At 43.8% G+C, this 25,006-nt stretch overlaps 1 protein-coding gene across 1 annotated transcript in view; it reads right to left on the bottom strand.

The window, feature by feature from the left end:
• Nucleotides 1–23,535, bottom strand: part of obscna (obscurin, cytoskeletal calmodulin and titin-interacting RhoGEF a) — a 38,868-nt gene extending 15,333 nt beyond the window's left edge. The window contains exons 1-43 of the mRNA XM_086115729.1: nucleotides 23,496–23,535; nucleotides 23,152–23,418; nucleotides 22,799–22,960; nucleotides 22,595–22,699; nucleotides 22,103–22,369; nucleotides 21,627–21,896; nucleotides 21,263–21,529; nucleotides 20,928–21,191; nucleotides 20,562–20,828; nucleotides 20,217–20,486; nucleotides 19,859–20,125; nucleotides 19,410–19,676; nucleotides 18,554–18,826; nucleotides 18,210–18,473; nucleotides 17,855–18,121; nucleotides 17,463–17,729; nucleotides 17,118–17,387; nucleotides 16,692–16,958; nucleotides 15,863–16,138; nucleotides 15,507–15,773; nucleotides 14,755–15,021; nucleotides 14,063–14,329; nucleotides 13,198–13,464; nucleotides 12,639–12,905; nucleotides 12,299–12,565; nucleotides 11,959–12,225; nucleotides 11,054–11,323; nucleotides 10,666–10,944; nucleotides 10,337–10,594; nucleotides 9,997–10,263; nucleotides 8,146–8,412; nucleotides 7,811–8,077; nucleotides 7,399–7,665; nucleotides 6,863–7,129; nucleotides 6,527–6,793; nucleotides 6,039–6,305; nucleotides 5,239–5,505; nucleotides 4,040–4,306; nucleotides 1,888–3,972; nucleotides 1,745–1,817; nucleotides 1,582–1,676; nucleotides 1,387–1,499; nucleotides 21–221 (exon numbers count right to left, since the gene is read on the bottom strand). Of these exons, the coding sequence (XP_085971855.1) occupies nucleotides 21–221; nucleotides 1,387–1,499; nucleotides 1,582–1,676; nucleotides 1,745–1,817; nucleotides 1,888–3,972; nucleotides 4,040–4,306; nucleotides 5,239–5,505; nucleotides 6,039–6,305; nucleotides 6,527–6,793; nucleotides 6,863–7,129; nucleotides 7,399–7,665; nucleotides 7,811–8,077; nucleotides 8,146–8,412; nucleotides 9,997–10,263; nucleotides 10,337–10,594; nucleotides 10,666–10,944; nucleotides 11,054–11,323; nucleotides 11,959–12,225; nucleotides 12,299–12,565; nucleotides 12,639–12,905; nucleotides 13,198–13,464; nucleotides 14,063–14,329; nucleotides 14,755–15,021; nucleotides 15,507–15,773; nucleotides 15,863–16,138; nucleotides 16,692–16,958; nucleotides 17,118–17,387; nucleotides 17,463–17,729; nucleotides 17,855–18,121; nucleotides 18,210–18,473; nucleotides 18,554–18,826; nucleotides 19,410–19,676; nucleotides 19,859–20,125; nucleotides 20,217–20,486; nucleotides 20,562–20,828; nucleotides 20,928–21,191; nucleotides 21,263–21,529; nucleotides 21,627–21,896; nucleotides 22,103–22,369; nucleotides 22,595–22,699; nucleotides 22,799–22,960; nucleotides 23,152–23,418; nucleotides 23,496–23,535 (12,243 nt within the window). The remainder of the gene's footprint in view (nucleotides 1–20; nucleotides 222–1,386; nucleotides 1,500–1,581; nucleotides 1,677–1,744; nucleotides 1,818–1,887; nucleotides 3,973–4,039; nucleotides 4,307–5,238; nucleotides 5,506–6,038; nucleotides 6,306–6,526; nucleotides 6,794–6,862; nucleotides 7,130–7,398; nucleotides 7,666–7,810; nucleotides 8,078–8,145; nucleotides 8,413–9,996; nucleotides 10,264–10,336; nucleotides 10,595–10,665; nucleotides 10,945–11,053; nucleotides 11,324–11,958; nucleotides 12,226–12,298; nucleotides 12,566–12,638; nucleotides 12,906–13,197; nucleotides 13,465–14,062; nucleotides 14,330–14,754; nucleotides 15,022–15,506; nucleotides 15,774–15,862; nucleotides 16,139–16,691; nucleotides 16,959–17,117; nucleotides 17,388–17,462; nucleotides 17,730–17,854; nucleotides 18,122–18,209; nucleotides 18,474–18,553; nucleotides 18,827–19,409; nucleotides 19,677–19,858; nucleotides 20,126–20,216; nucleotides 20,487–20,561; nucleotides 20,829–20,927; nucleotides 21,192–21,262; nucleotides 21,530–21,626; nucleotides 21,897–22,102; nucleotides 22,370–22,594; nucleotides 22,700–22,798; nucleotides 22,961–23,151; nucleotides 23,419–23,495) is intronic.
• Between the last annotated feature and the right edge of the window lie 1,471 nt (nucleotides 23,536–25,006).

Below are 25,006 nucleotides of genomic sequence, written 5' to 3'. Positions count from 1 at the left end.
TGCTAGAATGAACGTCTAACCTTTCTCTTCTTCTCCAGGTAGGCCGGACACACCCATCCCTGTCGGGCAGGGTTGGTTTTGGTGAGTTTGGTTCTCACGAGCCATTTGTCTGGATGGACAGAGTCGAGAACCTCGACGAATTGACCCTCCTTCAGTAAAAAGCTGTCCTTGCTTCCACTGTTGGGGTTGCAGGCTGCTCTCGCAACATACATTTCAAATGTCTAACGGAAGTAAAAAGTAATTACGTGCATTAATATCATGCAACAAAAATTGTTCAACTGCAAAATAATACAAATGCAATAGATGACCATTAGAAGAACATTTAAACAAACCCTAGCACTGAGCTGGCTCCTTTTTCTCAACTCAAACACTAGGGGTCTGATTTACAAAGGTCTGAGTGTGCAAAAATGGGCACGAACTGTATTGCTCAAATAAAAAGCTGAACTAAAGGATCAACCAAACACACCCAGGATTCTGTCTGTTCAACAGGAATAATTGCTGCATAGTTGATTCGCCAAACAGATTATACTTTGGATGTGCAATGTCATTTATCAAAGCTGAGCCGAATTGCGATGGCTGATTTTGTGCTTTAAAATCACACATCTGAAAGACAGATTGAAAAGCATCAAATACAGCTTAGCCAACGTAGCACGGAAACAATAAGAAGCAGCAGGGAGAACCTTTCCATTCATGGAACATTTTTGAAATGCCAGAAAGAAATATTGTGACAAAACATATTCCGAGCGGCACAATTTTTTTCAGCTTCTGGACGGCTGACTTGGAACTATACGGAGGCGTGCCATATCACAAAACTCCTTGCAAATCTGTATTTCCTTGCATCCATGGGTCATTTCAGTGAACTATGACAATGGCCTCTCCTAAAACAGGTTTTCGGATAAGCTGCAATTCTAAATACATGGCTCTCCACTTTTTGTACCTGTTGCCAACAATGCATTCAATCTGATAGGGGAAGTAAAGATATTCTTCAGCACCTGCTCTTCAGGATAAAGCTTGCAATCTTTGGAGATCCTGTGTAAAATGACCCCCAACAGCACATCCAATATGTTGAAGTCTGACGTGCACTTTAGCACATGGTATTTGGGGGTAAATCTGGCCCTTAGATATGTATTGTTCACAAAATATTGGACTCTTCCGCAAGGAGGGGTCAAAGCATCATTGGAATATTGTACTTAATAAGCGACCAATTAGAGTGCTCCAATTACTGCTATTGAAGCAAACCAGCATTTTTGCCTGGTATCTGGGGATTGCTATGACGGCCTTTCAGTATTCAACATGGATGTGTATTTTTTGTATGTATTTTCTGCCTTTGCAAAAGCCTTTGCAATTTCGGCGGCAATTGCAGTTCCTCCAATCAAAAGCACAAACCTCACGTTGATCCTCTTCCCCTTCGGATTCTGAGCCAGAGACAGTGCTAGCTAAAGGTGTGTGCGCCCTCAGGTGTTTAGGAGATGGTGTTCTCATTTGGCCTTCTTGCGTGCCTATGAATGAGAGGTACACAAAATCATTGATATACTTGATAGGAGCTGAGAATGAAGAAGCCTTATGGGTATCGCTGCTTACCCTGGACTTGTAAAAAGGTCTTGAGAAGGCAGGGATCAGCAGAGTGTTGATTCAAGTCCTTCGGAGGCATTTGGTCCGTTGCCTCAGGAAGTTCCCTGTGGTAATATTCATGAAACAAATAAATTTTCGTCATGAGAATAAAACAAAGCCTCTGCTCTATTACCTTGCTGGATGGGTCATAATTTCGACAGGTTCAATCACATCTGGTGCAGTGTCATAATCAGATGGACTTGACACTATAAAAGAAAGACAATTTAATGAAGAAAATGGAAAATGTGCTGAGAATAAGATCCACGTATTACTCACCGGAACTGGTGGCGATGAGAGACGATGGTCTCCTCTTTTGTTGGCCCATCTGAATGTGCTGCTCTGTCAGGTTGTAGGCCTCCCACAAAGAGACGTCGATATTCTCGACATAGTTATCAGCATCGGTCCCCGAAGTTGCCTGATCTTGAATCTGTGTTTTGTCCTCAGGCCTCAGCGGGGCCAACTGCAGTGGAGTAATTGCGGCAAGAGGTGGGTGCACTTGCCTGCCGACTGTCTGAGCAGGCTGTTGCAGCGGAACCACGGTTATGTTTCCACTGTAGGACGTCATACCAAATTTATTGACCACCTCACATGTGTAGATGCCACTGTCACTAAGGGTCAGTTGAGTGATAACTAGAGAGCATACCCCACCCTCTGCGGCTTCAATACAATGTCGTTCATCACTTCTGATTGTTTGACCATCTTTAAGCCAGCACACACTGTTATAATGTCCTTCTACAATACACACTAGAGTGATGTTACCATCAACATCTGCACACTGGTTGCTAAAGACCTCTTTCAAGACCGGCCGTGTATCTTTGCCGGTTTCGTAGCCTTTTAAGGGAGTCTGGATCTTGACGGTAGCTTCTTGCATTTGTGGTTCATCTTCAGCACTGATGTAAACCTCTGGTGAAGCATCCTGGACCGGCTTCTGGAGATCCAAAATGATAGGCTGGGTGTAGGGTTGGGTTGACGTTTCATCAAAGAAGCCACCGGGTTCGATTATGGGGATCTCGGTCAAAGCTTCTGAGAAAGTTTCATCTTCAGAGATGTAGAGGAGAGGAATTTCTTCCATCATTTGCACTTCTTGGTGGTCGTCCTTCCTTGCCATTGATCCGGCAGCGACTTCTTTGTCCATTTCAGGTTCTTTTCTCATAGGTTTGACTGGATGTTTTATCAGCTGTTTGGGTAGAACCAACTTCTCCACCAGATCAGCGTCTGCTGATGCTGACTGTTTTTCCTCAAGTCTTGATTCCTCGTCTTTCAACGACCTTCCCGTCTCTTTTAGTAGCTGATCTTTGGCCGTTGTCACCACTTGTTCATCTTGATCTGTTTCAGTGTCTCTTGATGGTCGTTTTTCCATTCCTGTCCTAGTTTTGCTCTTTGACCTCACAGGTGGCTTTGGGGGAATAGGTTCAGTCTTTATATCTTGAGGCAGTTCTTTTCTTTTTCCGTAGTGGCTGTCCAGCTGATTTACTGATGGCACTTGTATCACTTGCTCCTCTACTTTCTCTGTGGTCGCGAGTTCTTTTACGTGGTTTCTCAGTGTATTCCCATCCCTAGAATCATTGAGGGCAGCGTTTGATGGCTGTAGAGTGAACTCCTCAGTTTCTTTTTTAACAACTTCAGGAGTCTCTCTTCCTCCTGCTGCTTTTCCTTTTGACCTCACAGGAGGTAACACACCGTCCCCCGTCTTCCCCACATCCCCATCCTTAATAGTAGACTTAATATCTTGTTCCAATGTTTCGATCTCAAAGGCTGTTGTTGACGGTTTCATAGCCTTTTTCTCCTCCTCAACTCTCTTCCACAATGTTGTTTCTGGGTGGTCATCGAGTATTTGTACTTCTCTGACTTTTTCGAATGGTTTTTCGTTTTGCGTTGGATTTGTTTCCAGAGATTTAAACAACTGCTTCTGTTGATCAACACCATTATTTCCAAGATTTCTGCCTGGCTGACTGAGTTCTGCCTTCATTTGTGGCTTTGCTGGTTCAGTCTTCTCCGTCACAACTCTTTCAATCACATGCTCCTTCTCATCTAAATTTGCTGGTCTTGTGGAAACCTCCACATTTTGGTCCACATTGTACACCTGCTGGTTTGAATCCTGAGCATTTTCTGTCTGTTTTTCAGTCTGCATCGCCTTCTGGTCTTCTATTTGCAAAGACTGAATGGGCTGTTTGATATTAAACATGGTCTCTGCATCTTGTTCTACAGCAGTGATCGATGCTTTTCGCACTGTCCTCTTCTTGGGTTCAGGAGGGATTGGGTGTGCATTGGGGAGATTCACATTCTCGGGTTCGGAGGTGGTGCTCCTTGTTCGTGGTCGTATCATGGGGGGTTCATTCTTTGACAAAGTAGTCTCAGGTGCTAGAAGGTGAGGGGAAATTATTCAAATTTTGTTGCTGTACATTTATTTTACAGTAAATGTACCAACCTTTTACAGACACCGCTGCAGTGGTTTCTGCATTTCCTGCTTGACATAAGTAAATTCCACTATCTTCTGGATTTAGCTCCTTGATATGAAGTTGCAGCAAACAGCCATCCTTCTTCATCGCATACTTCCTGTTTTCTCTTAGTGGAATTCCATTTTTTTTCCACTGTGCCGACACACCATGTGTGGACAGTTCACAACACAAGACTGCTGTAGCTCCCTCTTTCGTTTCGGTGTTTTGCAATTCTTTCTTGAAAAAGCAAGGCAGTTCTAGAATGCATTAGGGAAATAAGTAAAGTCACGACTTGTCCCTTAAAATAACATATACTCACCTACAGAATCAATTGAGAGCCAATGCAATATTTGCATCACTAACAAAAAACATTGATATCTTGTATTACCAACAAACATTTGTAAGGGCACATGTCCTGCATTTACCTAATAGAGAAGCAGTGGGTGGATTCATATCATCAAATAAAAAACAGAACTGTAACACAAAATTCAATAAATTGATGCACATACCTTTTACAGACACGGTTGCAGTGGTCTCTGCACTTCCTGCTTGACATGTGTAGCTCCCACAATCTTCAGGATGGAGCTCCTTAATATGAAGCTGGAGTAGACAGCCCTCCTGTTTCATGTCATACTTCCTGTCAGCTTTTAATGGCAGCGCATTCTTCTTCCACTGTACTGAGACTTCAGGTTTCGACAGCTCGCAAGACAGGACAGCTGTAGCCCCCTCCTCTGCCTCTATCGTTTGTAGCTTTTTCTTGAACAGTGGAGGGAGCGCTGCAGAAATAGGCACATATTAATAAATAATTTATTCTACGGTGGTAAAGGGTGAAGGCTTCACAATGCCATCTTGAAGATGGACATCTTAAAATCGGGCATCTCCATAAATATCAAGTGATGACTTTTGTGAGAGGTAAATCCACCCATTTTCAACACCGCTTATCCTGAACAGGGTCATGGGGGGTGCTGGAGCCTATCCCAGCTAACTCCGGGCGCAAGGCGGACTGCACCCTGAACTCGTTGCCAGGCAGTCGCAAGGTACATATAGAGACGAACAATTATTCACACCCACATCCACACCGTCACTAAGTGGGAACCAATCTCACGCGGATCGCTCACTAGTCGGGGCGAGTGTACCACTACACCATCAACGACTGAGAGGTAACATAAAATGTGTATAACATACACACCTTTGATAGAAAGAGTTGCTGTGCTTTCTGCACTCCCTACTTGACATGTGTAGCTGCCACTGTCCTCAGGTTTAAGATCCTCGATGTTGAGCTGAAGAAGGCAGCCATCTTGCTTCATCTCATACTTCTTGTTGGCCCTGAGAGGCAGACTGTTTTTTTTCCATTGCACTGGCACCCCAGGTTTAGAGAGCTCGCAGCATAAAGAGAATGAGCTTCCCTCATCTCTCTCTGCGCTTTGTAGGCCTGTCACAAACAACGGCGGGAGCTCTGGGGGAATTCAACACAAAGAGAGGACTTGAAGATGACCACCAAAATTAGGTGACAGAATTTGTTTGAGACACATGACCACTATGCACACTAGTGGTTGGTGAACAGGGATGGCAAGGACCTTTCTGCTGGCTGAAAGACTAGATTTACAACCGAGATTTTTATGTCCAGTCAAATATCAGCCTCTATATATTGCTAAGTAAATCTATACTGCCCAGGCCATTCAGAATCAGTAGTGCTGGTCGATTTGACTGAAACGACAGCATATCAGCAATGGAAGTGATTCTCGACTCAATATAATTTAAAACTTGTCCTCCTAGGGTCAGCTCCGGCCCTCAATAACATCAGTATTTTTCTGTACTGTGATTGATTGATCAAAGCAAAATAGCCAACTTTGACTGGCAATACAGTTGTGTCGAGATTTATTGTTATTGATAGAAAAATTAGTACATTTGGTGAGTAATTTTTCTGTAATTTTGTCATTTTAGATAAATATTGATTCACCACTGATTTCCATCCAGTACGTACGGTACCTTTCACTGATAAAGTGGTTGCAGTCTCTGCACTTCCTGCTTGACACGAGTAACTACCACTGTCCTCCAATTTGAGGTCCTTGATGTTGAGTTGTAGAAGGCAGCCATCCTGTTCCATCTCGTACTTCTTGTTGGCCCTCAGAGGCAGTTTGTCTTTCTTCCATTGCACTGGCACTCCAGGTTTCGATAGCTCACAGCACAGAGAGGTTGAACGTCCCTCTTCTATCTCCACTCTTTGTAATTTTTCTTTGAAGAATAATGGAAGCTCTAAAAAGTGGGTATATAATTGATCAAACTTAGATATATGGGTTCTAATAAGAACGGGATAAAATTGCTTATTTTTAACATAATAGATTGACTTGTCCATAAATGTGATACATTGTAAAATTTAAATGCAAATTTAATAACTTCAACATGTAAACAATTCAATGTATTTTTTAAATTTTACTCTTCAATTAAAAGTGTGTGTGTCCACCAAACAGAAATACCTCTCACAGCTAGAGTTGCAGAAGTCTCTGCACTTCCTGCATAGCATGTGTAGCTTCCGCTGTCTTCGGGTCTAAGGTCATTTATGGCGAGTTGTTGAAGGCAGCCATCTTGTTTCATCTCATACTTCCTGTCATCCCTCAGAGGCAGTCTGTTCTTTTTCCATTGCACTGCCACTCCAGGTTTCGACAGCTCACAGGAAAGAACAGCTGTGTCTCCTTCTTCTGCCTCCATACTTTGCAATTCGGTTTCGAATGAGATTGGGCGTTCTGGAAAAGGATTATTAAAATAGCGTGATAAAGAATTGGGGTGAATTACTTTCTCCTAAATGGACGCACCTCTTACAGACAGTGTTGCAATGGTCTCTGCACTGCCTGCTTGACATGTGTATCTACCGCCATCCTCAGGCTCGAGGTCACTGATGTTGAGCTGAAGGAGGGAGCCATCTTGTTTCATCTCAAACTTCCTGCTGGCCTTCAAAGGCAGCCTGTTCTTCTTCCATTGCACTGGCACTCCAGGTTTAGACAATTCACAGTACAGAGAGACTGAACCGCCCTCCTCTGTCTCCACACTTTGCAATTGTTGTTTGAAGAATAATGGCAACTCTATTGGACAAACCATTGATCAAACTTCATTACATGTTTGGGATCTAATTAGATCAGCCTCACATTTAAACATAACGTTGAATTAGTGATCTGCCCAACATATAGTGCAGAGTGAATATGCAGCACTTAGTCACACATTAGCATAATTATTTTGGTGTTTTATTTTTGATATATATAGTATATATACAGTATATATATACTATATCAACTATTTTGATATAGTTTGTTTGACTACTCGGGTGTGCATTGAAAAAAAAAAAGTTAAATACCTTTCACAGTTAGAGTTGCTGAACTCGTTGCACTTCCTGCTTGACATGTGTATGTTCCGCTATCTTCAGGTTTGAGGTCCATAATGTTCAGCTGAAGTAGGTAGCCATCTTGTATCATTACATATTTCCTATTGGTCCTCAGAGGAAGCTTGTTCTTTTTCCATTGAACTGGCACTCCAGGTTTAGACAGCTCACAGGATAGGAAGGCTTTATCTCCTTCCTCTGCCTCTGTACTCTGCAAGTCAGCTTTGAATACAACTGGGAATTCTGGAGAACGATTATACAAATATCCATATGAATATGTGAAACGTTTGAAATGGATAGGAAGGAACACAACACTGTTCAATTGTGTACATACAGTATATAAAAACAGTGCCTTTTGTTGAGCTCCCAAACTGTCAAATGGGCCTACCTTTTACAGAAACAGTTGCAGTGGTTTCTGCGCTTCCTGCTTCACATGTGTAGCTACCTTCATCCTCAGGTTTGAGGTCACTGATTTGGAGCTGCAGGAGGCAGCCATCTTGTCCCATCTCATACTTGTTGCTGGCTCTTAATGGCAACTTGTTCTTCTTCCATTGTATGGCAGTGTCGGGCTTCGATACCTGACAGCGCAGGGAGGCAATACCTCCCTCCTCAGCCTTTACATTCTGTAAGTTTTCTTTGAAAAATGGTGGAAGTTCTAGGAAAGATGAGATTCAACTTTGAGAGAAGCGCCCAGCAGAAAATATAAGACGCCTCTTTTCCTACCTTTCACTATGATCGTTGCAGTTGATTCTACACTTCCTACATGACATGAGTAGCTGCCACTGTCTTCAGGTTTGAGGTCCACAATGCTAAGCTGGAGAAGGCAGCCATCTTGCTTCATCTCATACCTCCTGTTGGCCCTCAGAGGAAGCTTGTTCTTTTTCCATTGAACTGGCAATCCAGGTTTAGACACCTCACAACTCAAAGAAACGGAGCCGCCCTCATCCACCCGCACATTTTCCAAATCTTTCTTGAAGAACGGCCGTAGCTCTGGGCAATAATGGACATTAAATGTCCAAAATGTTAATACAACGAAAGCCAAACTGAATCCATCATCCATCAATCAGTTTTGACATTGCTTGTTCTCATTAGGGTCAGGGATGCGCTGAAGCCTATCCCGACTGACTTTGGTAAATGTGGGGTACACCCTGGACTGGTCACCACTCAGTTGTAGGGTACCGTATTTTCACGACTATAAGGCGCCATTAAAAGTCTAAAATTTTCTCCAAAATGGACAGGACGCCTTATGATGCGGAGCGTCTTGTCTATGCGCTGAGTTCCAAAACCTGACTGACAGCCGACATGCTGTTTATATAGAGAAAAGGCAGAAGTGACTGTGGACAGGCATGCGGCAAAGAAGTCGGCCAATCAGTGAAGGGTGGGCGTGTATATATACACTTATGGAGAGCGAGAGAGAGAAAAGGCAGATGTGAGTGAGGACAGGCATGCGGGGAAGAAGTCCGCCAATGGGTGAAGGGTGGGCGTGTAAGTGGACGCTAAAGGTACGCCCCAAGCAGGTACCAACACCTGTATAGAGTGTGGCTATGTGCATTGTTGCAAAACAACTTCGGTTTTGGTTTCTAAGAACCCCCGAAAATAAATTCTACAAAGAGACACGCCTACGAAGCTCAGTTCAAACTTCAAGCCATCGGTTATGCTTTTGGCATGCGTGCCCATCTCACAGCAGCGGTGAAAAACCAAGTCAAGCAAATGAACTCTGAGCTTGCCGTTATTCCCGGAGGCTTGACTAAAGAACTCCAACCGCTGGACATCGGCATCAACCGGGCGTTCAAAGTAAAGTTGCGAACGGCATGGGAACAATGAATGATCGATGGCAAACACAACTTTACAAAGAGTGAGAGGCAGCGCCGGGCGAGTTACGCCACAATTTGCGAATGGATTGTGGCTGCTTGGACGAACGTGTCTGCTTGCACTGTTGTTCGAGTTTTTGGCAAAGCAGGCATCATTTCTGTGGAGCCACATGGCAATGAGAGTGACTGACAACGAGAGGGAACACGGCGTTTTTGATGGATTACCGGTACTTGCACAATTGTTCAATTCTGATACAGAGGATGAGGACTTTGATGGATTTCTGGGTGATGATTGATCGAAAAACGTGAGTACATTGTACAATGGCTAAATAAAATACAACGGAATTCAGTTTTAGTTCCGTTGCCTTTTTAAAAACGTGTTTTTAGCTTGTATCTGTATGTCTTGGCATGCTACCGTATGCTTCAAGCTAACGTGTTTTTAGCGTGCGCGCATGCATGCCGTATGTTTAAGCTGGCGTATGTTTTACCACTTTAAAATTGCGCCCAATAATACAGTGCGTTTTGTCTATGTGTAAAATACAGAAATAGCACCCATTAATGAGACTGCGCCCAACCATACGGTGCGTCGAATGGTCGTGAAAATACGGTACATATATGATGGATATGCAGCAAGATCGATCCATAAAAACTACTGCCAGCCTGCACGGAGCCCTGAGATGAAGCCCATATAACACTTTTGGGAGAGAATGCTTTTGTATATTGTATAGCATGCGCTTGATTTGGTTGATGAACTTCAACTTACCTTTGACTGTAACAGTAGCAGTAGTTTCTGTATTTCCTGCTTGACAGGTGTATCTGCCACTGTCCTCAAGTTTAAGCTCCTTGATGTGAAGCTGAAGGAAGCAGCCATCCTGCTTCATCTCGTACTTCCTGCCAGCCCGAAGTGGCAAACTGTTCTTCCTCCACTGTACTGGCAACCCGAGTTTGGACAGTTCACAGCACAGGATGGCCGAACCTTCCTCCTCAGTCTCAATGCTTTGCAACTCTTCCTGGAAGAATGGGGGCAGCTCTGGAGACGGAAAGAGAAATGATACAAATGGACACACCTTCACTTTGGAATGCTGCATCCCTCCCTGTATTACCTGTCACAGTAAGCTTGGCACTAGCCTGTGCATCGCCTGTATCACAAGAGTAAACTCCAGCATCCCGGGGCTCCACGGCATGGATGAGCAGTAAGTTGACTTTTCCCTCCTTTCGTATCTCAAATTTGTCGCCATTTCGGAGAGGGATATGGTTGCGCCTCCAGGTAACCGGGGTGGTGAAGTCAGAGGTTGTGCAGGACAAAGTAGCAATTTCTCCTTCCGAGATTCGAACATCTTGAGGCTTCTCCTCAAATAAAACTGAAAATCAAAACTTCTCTTTAGATTAACAAATCTTCTCAATAGGGCTTGATAGATACATTTCTTCCCACCTTTGAGCTTTGGCACCACCAAAAGACTCGCCGATGTCCTTTCTTCCCCGATCACAAATGCCACAATGCCTGTCTCGTCAGGTGTTGTCATGGTGAGAACAAGTCGGTGTGTGCGACCTTGGCATGTCATCTGGTTCATATCGTTCCTCTGCAGTGGACTGGAGTCCAACCACCACACACCCTCATTCACATTGGCATGGCTCAGCTCACACACAAACATGGCATCTTCCCCCGCAGTTACAGTGATGTCTTTAAGCTCTGTAACGATTCGTACCCGCTCTGTGGAGGAGAAAGGTAGAGACAGATACCGGTGAAGCAATGGAGTGGGATATTTTTTTACAATACTGAAGTGATAAAAACTGGGGGAGATTATTGCACTTTGACATACCCCTCACAATCAACTTAGCGGCGGTCTTTTTGCCCCTGGTGATGCAACAGTATTCGCCAGCATCCTCCAGGTTCAGCTCCTTGATCGCCAGCATATGCATAGGTCCTTTTTTGGTAATAATTAGTCGTGCCCCAGCTTCAATGACCGTGTTGTCCTTCTTCCAAGTGACCGGGACATTTGCGCTGGAGACTTCACATGACAGCAGCACCGATTTGCCCTCTGTCACCGCTTGGCTCTCCAGTTCCTTCTCAAAGAACACGGATGCCGCCGCTAGCATAAGGGGGGGAAAAAGAGATATTACTTGAGATGACAAGACAATTAAAATGGGGGAAATGAGGCAGCATTTGACAGGCAACATATAATACAGTACTCTATTGTGTTCTCACATAAAATATTAACACAATTATTAATATACTGTAGTCTGACAATGAATGATTAAGATTTCATCTTTCAACCAGTTTTATCTTGCTATGCTTGCCAGTACCCAAGATATGAGTTTTGGGAAAGGGACAAAGACTTATGAATGTTTCATATGGTGAGTGTTTCATTTTTTTTCTCTCTTGTTCTCTTCTTGACAAATAAAATGTAAAAAAAAAAACATTGATGTTAACTCACATTAAGCATGATTACTATCCTTACTGTATACAATATTTAGTGCTGCATATAGCATTATTTTACGGTAAGAACATTCCCATTGCCTTACATCTACTTCAATGATGGCCATGAAAAAGCACCGCAGTGTATTTTGACACAATTGAAAAAGCTATCCTTTCAGTTTCAATGATCAAATACGCAAGAGGATCATCAGTGTCTATGCAAGCTCTGTGACAAAAACTCAATAATCATTCGAGTTTTCGTACATTTTCATGAACAAGAATTCCAAAAACAAGAAGCATATCGAATACCTCTCACATTCACTTCAGCAGTTGTTTTCTGCTCGCCAAAGACACAACTGTACTCCCCAACGTCCTCCGGCTGGATGTTTCTGATGCTCATCTCTGCTACGTTCTCCTTGAGGGTCATCTGATACCTCCCACCTTGATGGAGCTGGTCCTCTCCCTTCCACCACTGTACAGACATCCCACTCCTGGACAGTTCGCATCGTAGGGTCACGTTGCCTCCCTCAGCGGCCTCCTGGTTCTTCAAACCCATCTTAAAGGTGAGGGGAATAGCTGTGGATGTAGGATGCAGAAATTAAGTACGATTCCACAACATGCATACTTAAACGTAGCGATCATCTCTTACGTGTCACAGTGATGTTGGCTACGGTCTTGGTGTCGCCATAGATACAACTGTAGACTCCACTGTCGTCCAGCTGAGTGTTTTTGATGGTCAGCTCCAGCATGCTGTTTCGATTTCTTAGCTGGTATTTGAAATTATTCTTCAGCAGCTCCTGGCCTTTCCTCCACTCAACAGAAAGGCCGGGCTTGGACAATTCACATGTCAATGTCACGCTGTTCTCCTCTTCCACCTGGAGGTTCTTTAACTTGGTTTTGAATGTGATGGGAGGTGCTGGAAATACATCTTATTGTGAACATCCGGATGGGACAGTTGGTTGTATTATCGTAGCTGTGAGATCACTCACCTATCACAATGAGCTCAGCAGTTGATTGGCTGTCTTTTGTCTTGCAAGTGTACTTCCCAGCGTCACACTCCTCTACATGGTTGACAAACAGTTTGGTGAAATTTCCCTCCTGTTTCATTTCATATTTGTAACCGGGCTTAAGGATGACTCTTCCTTTCCTCCAGTCCACTGGTGCCTCAGGTTTGGACAACTCGCAGCAGAACGCTCCACTGTCACCTTCCTTCAGCTCCAAATTCTGAATTTCTTGCTTAAATGTAACCGGAAGAGCTGGGGGAAAGCAACACATGAAAATCAAAGAGATTTCCAAATCTTTTTTACATTTGCTGAACACTGTCTTAGGTACACACAAATATGCTGGATGTGTTTACTCTACAGGGTGTAGATGTACCAAAAATGGCACTCCCTATTTCACTGTCTGTGTGACTATATTGCGTGTATCATTGCTAATCTTAATTAATTGGGTGGAACGGCATTGCCGATTCTTGGTGTTCACGTGAACTCACCAAATAAACGGTGACTTTTTTCACAGGTAATGTGTTTTGACTTGACTGAAGCCTACCTCTTACTTTGATCTCAGCGGAAGTAACAGCTGAACCACCAGAGCAGCTGTATTCGCCAGTATCCTTGAGAGTGAGATCTGCGATCAGCATCTCACACACCCTGCCCTCTTGCTTCATCTGATATTTGGCTCCCTCCCTCAGGAGCTGAGCATCCTTTCTCCACTCAACCGGGACTCCTGGTTTGGAGAGCTCGCAGTAGAGCATCACACTGCTCTCCTCCACTGTTTCTTGGTTCTTCAACTTTTGCTTGAACATCACTGGAATTGCTGTGGGGACGGGGGGCATTACTGTGAGGAATGTACACTATATGACCACAATAGGAAATGTGTTTGGCAATTCAATGAGACCTAATGGCGCTAGCAAATAGTCTCTCTTTGACAGAGAGTTACTGTTTATTTTTAACCATGGGGTTATTATTGTTGTTGTAGTTTGCAGTGGTGTACAACTCCCTTGATTCATTCCGAGAGCTTTGATTATCCTGTTTGTAAATACAATATATTTATTTAGGTAGGTCTGAATCATTGGTTTTCTATTTCTGCTCTGTGATTGGTTGGAGTCCAGGTTATACCCACTTCTTGGCCAAAGTCAGCTGAGGTAGCCTCCAACTCACCAGTGACTCTAATTACTCAGATATGTGATATCAAGGATGGACAATGAATGGATGGCTGCAGCTAAACAAAGTAAAATAAAATACTGTAAACGTGTGCATCAGTGTGATGCATTGCACTTTGACATCAACACAGCATCCTTAAGCATAAACATATTGAAGACGTCCTTTTTGATGGGGCTAACGCTGTGGGCATTCGTTGTACAAAATGTTTACGTATGTCGACTTGTGTTTCCATGAGGTGCACCGTCTCTCACCGGTTATGATGATTGTAGCAGTAGTTTTGATGTCTTCACAGATGCAGCTGTAAACACCACTGTCTTCAGGCTGACTCTTCCCGATGAGCAGCTCCAGTGTGGAGCCTCTCTGCTTCAGCTGATACCTCTCACCATTGGTTAACAACTCATCTCCCTTCATCCACTGAGCAGTGAGCCCTGCTTTGGAGAGCTGGCAGCAAAGTGTTACCCCGTTGCCTTCTTGCACTTCAATGTTACTCAGTTCATGGAGGAATTTGACAGGCCGTTCTAATTGGGGGAAAAAAGAGAGATTACCAAAGATTGAACACTATAATATTTTACGTACATAATAATTAGCTTCACAAAGCTTTGACTTGTGTTTGGTTGAATTGTTGATGTTGTGTATTTTGAGTTTCACATGTACCCATATATATATATACATATATACACACTGTATATGTATGTATGTGTGTGTGTGAGAGAGAGTCCCAATAACTGTTTACAAGTGCAGCTGTTAACACTGTTCTGAAAAAAAAATTGGTTCAGACCCCAACAGCTAACCTCCGCCTCATCTCCAATTTATCCTTCATTTTCAAAGTCCTAGAAAAAGTAGTCGGCACTAAAATTCACTCTCATTTAACCCACAACAGCCTTTATTATTATTATTCTATCATTATTATTATATGATCACAAATGCACTGCTGTATACTGACCATTCACTGCGAGGCAAGCTGTAGTAATTTCTTCACCACAAGTACAGGTGTAATCACCAGTGTCTTCGAGAGTGACATCATTAATAGTCATCTCCAGCTGCAAATCCTTTTTCCTCATCTGGTACTTGTCTCCTTGCCTCAAAACCAAGCATCCTCTCCTCCACTCCACTGAGTGGGCAGGTTTGTTCAGCTCACAGCGCAGAAACACACTGTTGCCTTCAATCACCTCCTGGTTGGCAAGCATGAGCGTGAAACGTGGTGGTAAACCTGTCAGGCAGAAAAAGTTTTACAGAAAAAAAGGGAACAAAAATATGCATGGACAAGCTGCTGCCAGGAATTTTGGACCTGCCACATTAATATTCCATCTTGATGTATATAGAGACGCGGTACCACTTGCGCTTGTCTGTATGATCAAGTTTTGTGTGTGTGCAAGACAAACACAGTGTCCGATTAAAGATATATGGAAAGAAAGAAATGATCCGTATTCCTTCTCACGCTAATAATCCAGAAGTGCATTGTATTATCTGATATTCATCCTTCAGAATCACAATGTACCCGACAAATATTCCAAGGGCAGGGCACTGCAGTCCTGCGATTTTATGTGAAACGTAAAATAATTTGCCTAATTACTGTATTTGGTTTTACATAGGTCACATGAGGATCTTATTGACAACAATTATCTTTTTTAATTCATTTGGCAAACAAAACTAAAGCAATATGTTTTAATATGATACGGGGTTGTGGTGACTCACCCTGGACTGACAGCTCTGCAGTTGATTGGCTGTCCTTAGTTTTGCAAAAGTATTTCCCAGCATCGCTGTCTTGCACGTTGTTGACAACCATCTTGGTGTAAGGCCCTTCCTGTTTCATCTCATACTTGCCTCCACTGCTCAGAAGCACACGACCTTTCCTCCACTCCACTGGAGCTCCAGGTTTGGAGAGCTCACAGCAGAAAAGCCCACTGTCGCCTTCCTTCACCTCCAAATTCTTGAGCCCATGTTTGAATGTGACTGGAAGTGCTGTTTGGCAGAGCACATGCAGATTCATGTCATCAGCATCAAAATCGCATACGACATTTTAAATTTACTGGCGTGTTGATTTTACTGACATTTCACTTTGAGTTCGGCAGTTGTTTTCTCATCTCCTGTAATACAGCTGTACCTCCCCGCATCCTCCACTTCTACGCTGACAATGGTCAGCTCAGCTGTCTTCCCTTCAAGATTCAACTGATACTTTCTTCCGGACATCTCCTCAGACAGCACCTGTCCATTTTTCTGCCATTCTACTCGGGCATCTGTTTTTGACACTTGGCAGCGGAGCGTCACATTACTGCCCTCCTCCGCCTCCTGGCTTTTCAGACTCCCTTTAAACGTGGCGGGGATCGCTTCACAGGAACAAAGAAAATGTTCCAGTTTGTGGCATACAATCAAGCAAAAGTACTGATGACCAATAATCTGCTATATGGAGAACGGATGGTAACACTGATATCAAACAACGACACAAGTATTCAAATATATGGAGCTGGTCTCACATTTGAAGCTTCTAAAGATTTTGGCGTGTTCCTGTGGCTTTATTTTCCATTTAAGTGCTAAGGGATCTTGTAATATCAACAAGAAAGATTTAGTGAGAACTAACTGGCCTAACACGATCGCTGATTAGTAAATACAGTGTTTTTGCCATGTCCTAAAATGTTCAGTATCCATAGTGGCAACATTTTAGAGCAGTGCTTTTCAAAGTGAGGATCTGCTCCCCTATCGGCTGCCAGAGAACATTAGGGGACTAAATTCCCTTGTTTCAGATCATGTAGTCTTGAAATACACAGTTATTCACGATGCAATGCTGAGCAATTGTAGGCATAAGAACTTTTGTACTTAAGATTCCGTACTTGCGTTTCAAACTAGTCACAGCAAGTAACCTACGTATACTGGATAACATACCAACGACTTTAACTGTGGCCTTTGTCTTCTGGTCTCTGCAGACACAGGCGTAGATGCCGCTGTCCTCCGGCAGAGCATCTCTGATCGTCAGCGTGAGCACGGAGCCTCTTTGCTTCATCTGGTACTTTTCCCCATCCTCAAGAAGCTCACCGGCGAGCCTCCACTCCACAGTGACGCCAGGCTTGGAGATCTCACAAGACAGCATGATGTTGTGTCCTTCTTCCACTTGAAGGTTCTTCAGCTTTTGCTTGAAGGTGATGGGGAGTGCTAAAGAGCGACACGGAAATATGCATATCACTCCTCACTCAATAATAACGCATTTCTAAAAGTGTCTTTCAAATGTACATTGTATCTTGATGAATGAATCTTAATACCGTGCTTATTAATACCAATAACGAAACATGTCAGGTTAACGAAGCAGTGTACCATTCACAGTGAGGGTCGCTGTGGTCTCTATGCTCCCACAAATGCAGGTGTAGATGTTGCTGTCTTCTGGCGTCACATCTAGGATCCTCAGTTCGATCAGTGTGTCACTCTGGCGCATGTGATATTTGTCACTATTCTTGATGAGCTCATCACCCCCCTTCCACCACTCCACAAAGAGAGATGCTTTGGAAAGCTCACATCGCAACGTTGCCATATTGCCCTCCTCGAAGCTTACGTTATGCAGCTTCTGCTTGAAGGTGACTGGCAGAGCTGAGGAATGTTATGCAATATTTAGTACCAATGAATCGAGATTCTGAGGTACTTTGGCAATAGAATACTTGCTACCTTTGACTTTGACAGTGGCGGATGTGACCTGATCAGCACACAAACACTTGTAAAGTCCACTGTCTTCAGGAACAGCTTTCCATATCAAAAGCTCTAATGTTGTCTCCCATCTTCTCATCTGGTACTTCACTCCATTCTTCAACACTTCTTGGCCTCTCATCCATTCTATTGGTATTCCAGATTTGGAGAGTTCGCATCGCAAAATGACATTGCTCCCTTCCTCTGCATGCAGGTTCTTCAGTTGCTGGATGAATGTAATCGGAATGGCTAGAAAGCAAAGGGAAAAAAATAAGGATGGGAGGTTGTGAAAGTGAAAAGAAAGTGGAAATGTAAAAACGTTGAATGAAAAAAAAAAGAACCGACATAGACCACGATAAGGTACATGGCTTTACCTTGCACTTTGAGCCTTGCTGTAGTGTGGTGGCCCCTGCATTGACAGGTGTACTCCCCCGAGTCCTCCGGCTTCACAGCTCGGATTATGAGTGAATTGATGGTCTGTCTCTGTTTCATCACGTACTTGTCTCCAGGCCTGAGGCTCTCACTGCCTTTTTTCCAGTGGAATTGGACTCCCGGCAGAGAGTATTCACAGGTCAATGTAGCGGTTTCACCTTCTCGGGACTCTACGTTTTGCAGAGGCTTCGTGAATTCAGCTGGGATAGCTAAAAGGAGGTAGGAACATTAGGCAAACTTTGGAAAGCAAATTCAAGTTATCGTTTCAGAATATTATCTGAAAATTCCCATTGATACCTTTGACGGTTACAACAGCCCTTGTTGAAACAGATCCAGCACTGCACTCATACACCCCAGCATCACTTTGGCAGACCTCCCGAATTGCCAGCCGAGCCTCACATCCCGAACGACTTGCAAAGTACCTTGACGAGTTCCACATCAAGCAACAATCTTTGTACCAGAGGATGTGGCATGGCTTTGAGGTCACGCAGGACAAAACCAGACCCCCTCCTTCAATAGCCTCACAGTCCTCGAGGGCTTTGCAAATGGTTGGACGTCTCTCTGGCAATGTGAACAAGTCAAACCAACTCAAGACCAAATTAAAATAGACTGAGAAAATAAGAATAAAGACGAATCCTCACCTCTGACCAACAGTGACGCATATGATCGTTTGTTACCGGCTGAAAACGAAATGGTACCAGTGTCTTTGCGGGCTAGCTGTCTAAATGTCAGCGTGTGGTAGCCCCCCGCCAGCATCTGGATTTCATTAAGGTGATTATTGTAGAGTAGAGTCTCGTCCAAGTACCACTTCACTGCTGTGTAGTCACTGGGACAGATTTGACATTTGAAGGTGACTGTATCACTTTCAAGGCACTCAATGTCCTCCAGTTCATCCAGAATCACCACCCTCTGGCCTATCGGACAAAAAAAAAAGGGATGAGAAATCTCACATAAATCCTTTGTTAATAAGGTTACCAAAATATTCGATGCTATCAGTTTGAGGCAGTGTAGGTATCAGTGATCAATTATGTTGGTTTTTTTTAAATACTGTACTGAATGCTTAATTTAGTCCTGAACTGAACTTAAATGTTGTGAGTTCTTCCTTGTCCCATACCCCAAACCTTTACGATTTCCCACAAAGCGGATTAAAGTCAGCTGCACACCAAGTGATTTGGACGAGTGGTGTACGGATTCTGGAACAGGTGTACGGATTCTGGAACAGGTTTTTTGTCTGCAACTACTTTGGCTGTGAGTAGTTCCAATATCCACAGTATCTCCTTTTTTTCTCCACCAACAGCAAACTATATCGACAGTGGCCAGTAGAATTTTCTTCTTCCTTGACAACGGGGGCACGTTGTCTGAAGTTTAATAATATTGGTGCTGCTTCAGAATGCAATTTTCTGGTCGGAAAACTGCGTTGCTCGGTGGGCTTGCAAGAGATGGGAGCTACGATCTCAAATGAGAATTCATTCAATGAGTGACCAGTGTTTTGCTCACCCTGCACAGTCAGCTGCGCACGGCTCTGCATGGTCCCAACATCACATGTGTAGGTATCTGTGTCCGATTTCTCCAGATAAGTGATGGTGAGCGAAAGCACCACACCCTTCTGCCTCATGACATATTTCCTGCTCGACCTCAGCTCCATCATGCCCTTGAGCCAGGTCACTCTCTTGGCTGGCTGTCTGGTCTCGCACTCCAGGGTCACTTTACCTTTTTCCTCTGCTTTGCTGTCCTTTAACTCCCTCTCGAATGAGTGCTGCAGATCTGGAATGATACACGTCTTAGAAATTGTGTGTGAATGCTGAGCGTAGCAATCCTAGGAATCCTGTAGCCTTCTAGTTAGATATGACGCCATGGCAGTTGAATCGGAGATGCCATGGCATCAGTGACATCTTTTTGAAGAAAAATGTCAATATTCCAGAACAATATTTTTCTCAAGTACTTACCTCTAACCTCCAGTTTGGCATGGGAGGAAACCCCATCAGCCTGACAGCAGTACTCTCCTGAGTCTCTGATTGTGGTATTCTTGACTATCAGCCTTGCCAGGTTCTTTTCCACGCTCATCTTATATTTGTGACTCTGCCTGATCATATGGCCATTTTTCAGCCAGTGGATGCTGACTTCAGGTTTGGTGATCTCACAACTCAGCTCCGCATCCTCACCTGGCACAGTCTTGACATTCAGCAGATCCCTAAAAATGTGCACTGGCCTCTCTAACATCACAGTAAACATATTAGGCAACACACTCATCTATTTTTTTTGTTATAAATTCATCTCGCAATGATTATAATACTGTCTATTCACCTTTGACAAAGAGCATTGTCCTGCAGTTTAAGTCTTTAATTCCAAAGATCACTTCTCCAGCGTTGGACAAAACTGCATCTTTAATCTTCAGCTTGTACTTGCGACCATTGTTGATGACCTGGAAGTGGCTGTTGGAGACAACCACTTGACCGTTGATGGTCCAGAAAGGCTCATCACTAAGAACGTGAGAGAGTTGACATTCAAAAGTGCAGCTTTCACCCTCCATTATGGACGTTGTCTTCAAGCGGTGGATAATAGTGATATGTAAATCTGTAAATGGATCAAATAAAGGTCATTGAAATGTGGACCGCCCGGGTATTTTATTTGTGCTGCTTTTCAACCCACCATGTACAGTAACTTTAGCCTTGGTTTGGCTGGTGCCCAGATCACAGGTGTACTGCCCAGCATCATCTTTGCTCAAGCAATGAATAATCAGTGCCAGGGACCTTCCGTACTGGCACAACTCATGCTTTTCATCAGGTGTCAGGACAATACCATCCTTCCTCCAGACTGGGATCACAGATGCTTTGGAAACTTCACACTGAAGGCAGACCTCCCCTTGTTCTTCCCCAACTGCATCCTCCAGAGGTCTTAGAAATACCGCAGGGCGCTCTAAAGGCAATGGATGCGGTAACACAAAACATGATTTTAGCATTGGTGGGAATATTTGTCAGAAATAAAAAGTAGAAGAAAACTGTTATTTTGGCTAACCTTTGACCTTTAAAGTTGTCGTCTCCGAAAGAAGGCCAGCTCTAAAGGTGACCCGACTGTGCTGCGGTCTCAGCTTCTTAATAAAAAGGCTGTGCATGGTGCCCATGTGTTGGATCCTGTTTGTGGCGCTGGAATAGAGGCGGACATTGTTGAGGAGCCACTCGACGTTGGCAACCACATAGTTGAGTTCACAAGCGAAACTGGCGACGCTGTCTTCTTCAAGTTCCACTGGTTCAAGGTGTCTGACCAGCTTCAGCTTTCGCACTATGACCAAAAAAAAAATACAGGTCAGCTCTCGGCTCAATAAATAAATAAATCCTATTTAACCAACATACCTTCGACCTCCACGTGTGCTATGCTCTGCGAACCCCCCGCCATGCAGCGATACTGCCCTCCATCCATCCCTACCAAGCCATGGATTGTCAGCTCTGCACGTTTCCGATCTCTCCTCATGCTGTACTTATTTGAAGTCTTCAAAGCTGTACGACCTTTAAACCACCTCACCACCCTGGGGGAGGGGGTAAACTCGCAGCTCAGAGTGACAGAGCTGTTCTCCTTGGCTTCCACATCTTCCAAATTGCGGACAACTTGGAGGGGCCGCTCTACAGGGAGAGAGTTACTTTACCAAATGAAATCGATACCTTCACCCTTCTACTGATCACAGGGAGGATGTACTTGGGGGAGGGCCGGTCCACCCACCTTTTACCGTAAGTTCAGCAGAAGAACGGCTCTTGCCAGCGACAAAAACCACGGGACCCGACATGGAGCTGTCTGTGGAAGTGAGGCAGAGGCTGTGGATGGTACCCTCCCTATACATATCCACCACTTCGCTGGGCTCCAACACTTTCCCATTCAGGGTCCATCTCGGCGGCCTTCCTGACTTCAGGCTTGTCTCCACTTGGAAGAGCGCTGGCTCTGGTTCTGTCACTTCCATTGAGCTCATGCCCCGAACAATGCTCATAGCCTGCTCTGCATGGACAGTCAACAAACAGCACACTTCTGTTATTGACACATACTGTATGTTCTGTATAATGATCTCTTTTTTTTCCTATAAGAAAAAACAATGTTTGAAATGAAGTCAACACATCAAAACATCTATTTGTCTTTCAATCTAAGTGATTAGACTGCATCCACATACATGTGACATGTGTATACAGTGCCCACATATATCTCACCCTCAACTAGGAGCTGACAACTGGTTTTGTCATCTCCTGTGTCACAGGTGTAGGTGTCTTCATCCGAGGAGCAGACGTCATCGATAGTGAGCTGCCTGTAAACGTCTTGGCTGACGAGTTGGTACTTTTTGCTGGACACAAGCTCCTTTTTGTTCTTGTACCACTTGACTTGAGCGTTGGCTCGAGACACTTGGCACTCCAGCAAGCCTCTGTGGTGATACATGGCTATCTTGACTCTCAGTGGACGCACAATTTGGACTGGCAGCTCTGAGGATTAGAGCAGCAGGCTGAGTCAGGTACACGTAGCAAAAAGCAGCACCATATCTGTGGCGTGTCAAGATTGAATTTGCACTGTCCTTTCTTTGATGTAGTGGAACATACAGTATGTTGCACTGACAACGTTTTATATTCGATGCACGACACACTTTGTGTGAGTTCCTGTAAAATTCAGATGACCCAATGGGACAGCTTTTGAGCCACCGACAGACTCACCTTTGACTGTAAGTGTTCCGTAAGATGAGATGCGTTCCGCAGTGAATCGGATTTCTCCAGCGTGCTCCGGCCGGACCGACTTAAAAGACAGTGTGTGGGTTTTACCTGAAACCATTTCAGAACAAAAGGAAAACCATTATGCCTAATTTGAGGGTATTTTTTTTAAAAATAGATTCACATGACATGAATTAATAGGTCATTTACCCTGATGTCTAATCTTAATGTTGTCACCAGGTCGGATTCTACAGTCATCTCTGTACCACCGACCATCCACATCCACTTGGTTTACTTCACACAAGAAGCTGACGGACTGACGTTCCATAGTATCAACATCCTGAAGTTCCTGGACAATGTGGATGTCCCGAGCTGGTAGGAAATTAAAGAAACAAGTTGTAATCATAATAAAACTCCTGAAAACATTGACATTTTCGCGAATGGCTCATATTAAAGCCATTCAGTTTAATCTCTATTCGGCAGTACTAACGAAATCTGAATCTTGAACTTGATCCTGTCATTGTCTTGGACTGTATCGGTGTCAGTCGGTTGTCCAAGCCTACCTCTGACAGTGAGTCTGCCGGAGGTCTGAACGCCATTTGCCTGGAAAGAGATCAAGCCCACATCTGCCAACGCCACTCTGTTTAATATGAGCGAATGCGTCTTCCCGTGTGCGCTGATGCGACAGTTGGGCTTGGACTTGAGCCGCATGCCATCCCTGGTCCACACTCCCTCGATGTATGACAAGTTGAGGGTCACCTCAAAGGAGCAGCTCTCGCACTCGGACACTTCTACATCCTCCAAGCCTCTCATCACCTGTAGACGGTTCTCTGAACCATGAAGACAAACATGTTTGTGTATGCACGCAATGATCAACGTGGGCCATTGAATTCAATGAAGAACTTACTTGCGGCTGCTACTATTCCTCCAGGTATATTGTCTGCCATACTTCTTACAATCTAAATGGTTTTGTTCTGATTGATTGAAACCTTTCAGTCTGGCACTGGAAACACATATGAGGTACAGGTTAGTCTCTGGATAATGGAGCTACTACTGTATGTTGTATTTTTGCTTTTAGCTAAATTAGCTAGCATTCTTCAATAATTATAGAACCCCGAATTGCTCTATATTATGGCAACGCTCTCCAGAGGTCACTCCTTGATAATAATGAAGAACTGACCGATAGAATCTACATTGACCACATCCAATACAGGACCCGTATCAAATTTCTGTCATGACAAAACTAATTGTGCCTTATTGACATTGTCAGAAAGTTTGATAGATCCACTCAACCACATCTCGGTAGAGTTCACCAAATTTTAAGACGGAAGCCCGTTCAGTTGCAAGAAGATTACGTCATGATCTCAGCTGAGTCACCCAGTAAAGTTACATTGGGTTTTTGTTTGTTTGTAGGTTGCAGTTGTAAAACTGTAATGCTACACACTGAAGGGTGTTTCTACAATGTTTTTCAGTTACCTTATTCAAGTACACAAGAGGAGGCATCTTGCATGACACCCACACCAAGAAAAATTTTGTCATGTGATATATGAACCACCAATAAAAATCAGATGCCGTGGTTTGAGAACTCTACTGCTCTGTAGATCTTGACCAGTTGCAGCTAATGCTTATTTCATATCTGCACAATTGGCTTTGAGAGTTTTAGCCAGTAAAAGTATCAAAGGCCGCTTCTGGTGATATTGACATTATTACGATTGTTCCAAAATCCAAGAGCGCCACATAAAAGTCAGTGCACATGACATTACTACTGCACGGTGGATCCCCGCGGTGGCATGCTCGGCCTCCCCGGTAACGACGAGTAGTGTAATCTCTGTCACCTCGCTTGACTTAGCTCATCACCACCAATATAGACTCAGCTGTGATGCTGTCTCCACCAGACTGAATGCCCTCAGTTGAAAAAGGGGAGATTTAAAAAAAAGCAAGAGACCAGATGAGAGTAGACGGAATCAAATTTGAGAAGTTGGAGTTGATACCACTATCAACAAGGTCAGGATGTTTACAAGGTTCTCCAAATAGGGCCAGCTGCAGGACAACTTGGACAGAGTAACGACAAACCACTGGATATAAATTCACTGTAGCTCAACTTAACGTTTTGGCCTAACATCGCTAGACAAATATCATATTCCAAAAAGTGTCTTTATAAATCACAGATAGGCTCCCACAAAACACCAATATGTTCAAATTTCAATTTTAAAATAGAATTTGTCCCTCCCTTCTGGTGTGGAATTTTGTCAAGACATGCCAAGAAACGAAACACCAGCAGTGATGTACGCACCTTTGACTCAGATGTATTCTAAGGGAAATCCATCCTCACACTGGCTGGACAAAACAAAATATCTTTGTCTGAGAAGAATAGATGTATATAAAACACCATCACAACAAAAATGCAAACATCTTTTT

Source organism: Hippocampus guttulatus, chromosome 7, assembly GCF_054856545.1.
Source record: "Hippocampus guttulatus isolate MCC_2025c chromosome 7, RoL_Hgut_1.0, whole genome shotgun sequence".
Classification (NCBI taxonomy): domain Eukaryota; kingdom Metazoa; phylum Chordata; class Actinopteri; order Syngnathiformes; family Syngnathidae; genus Hippocampus; species Hippocampus guttulatus.
This window is presented reverse-complemented; position numbering and strand designations above follow the sequence as displayed.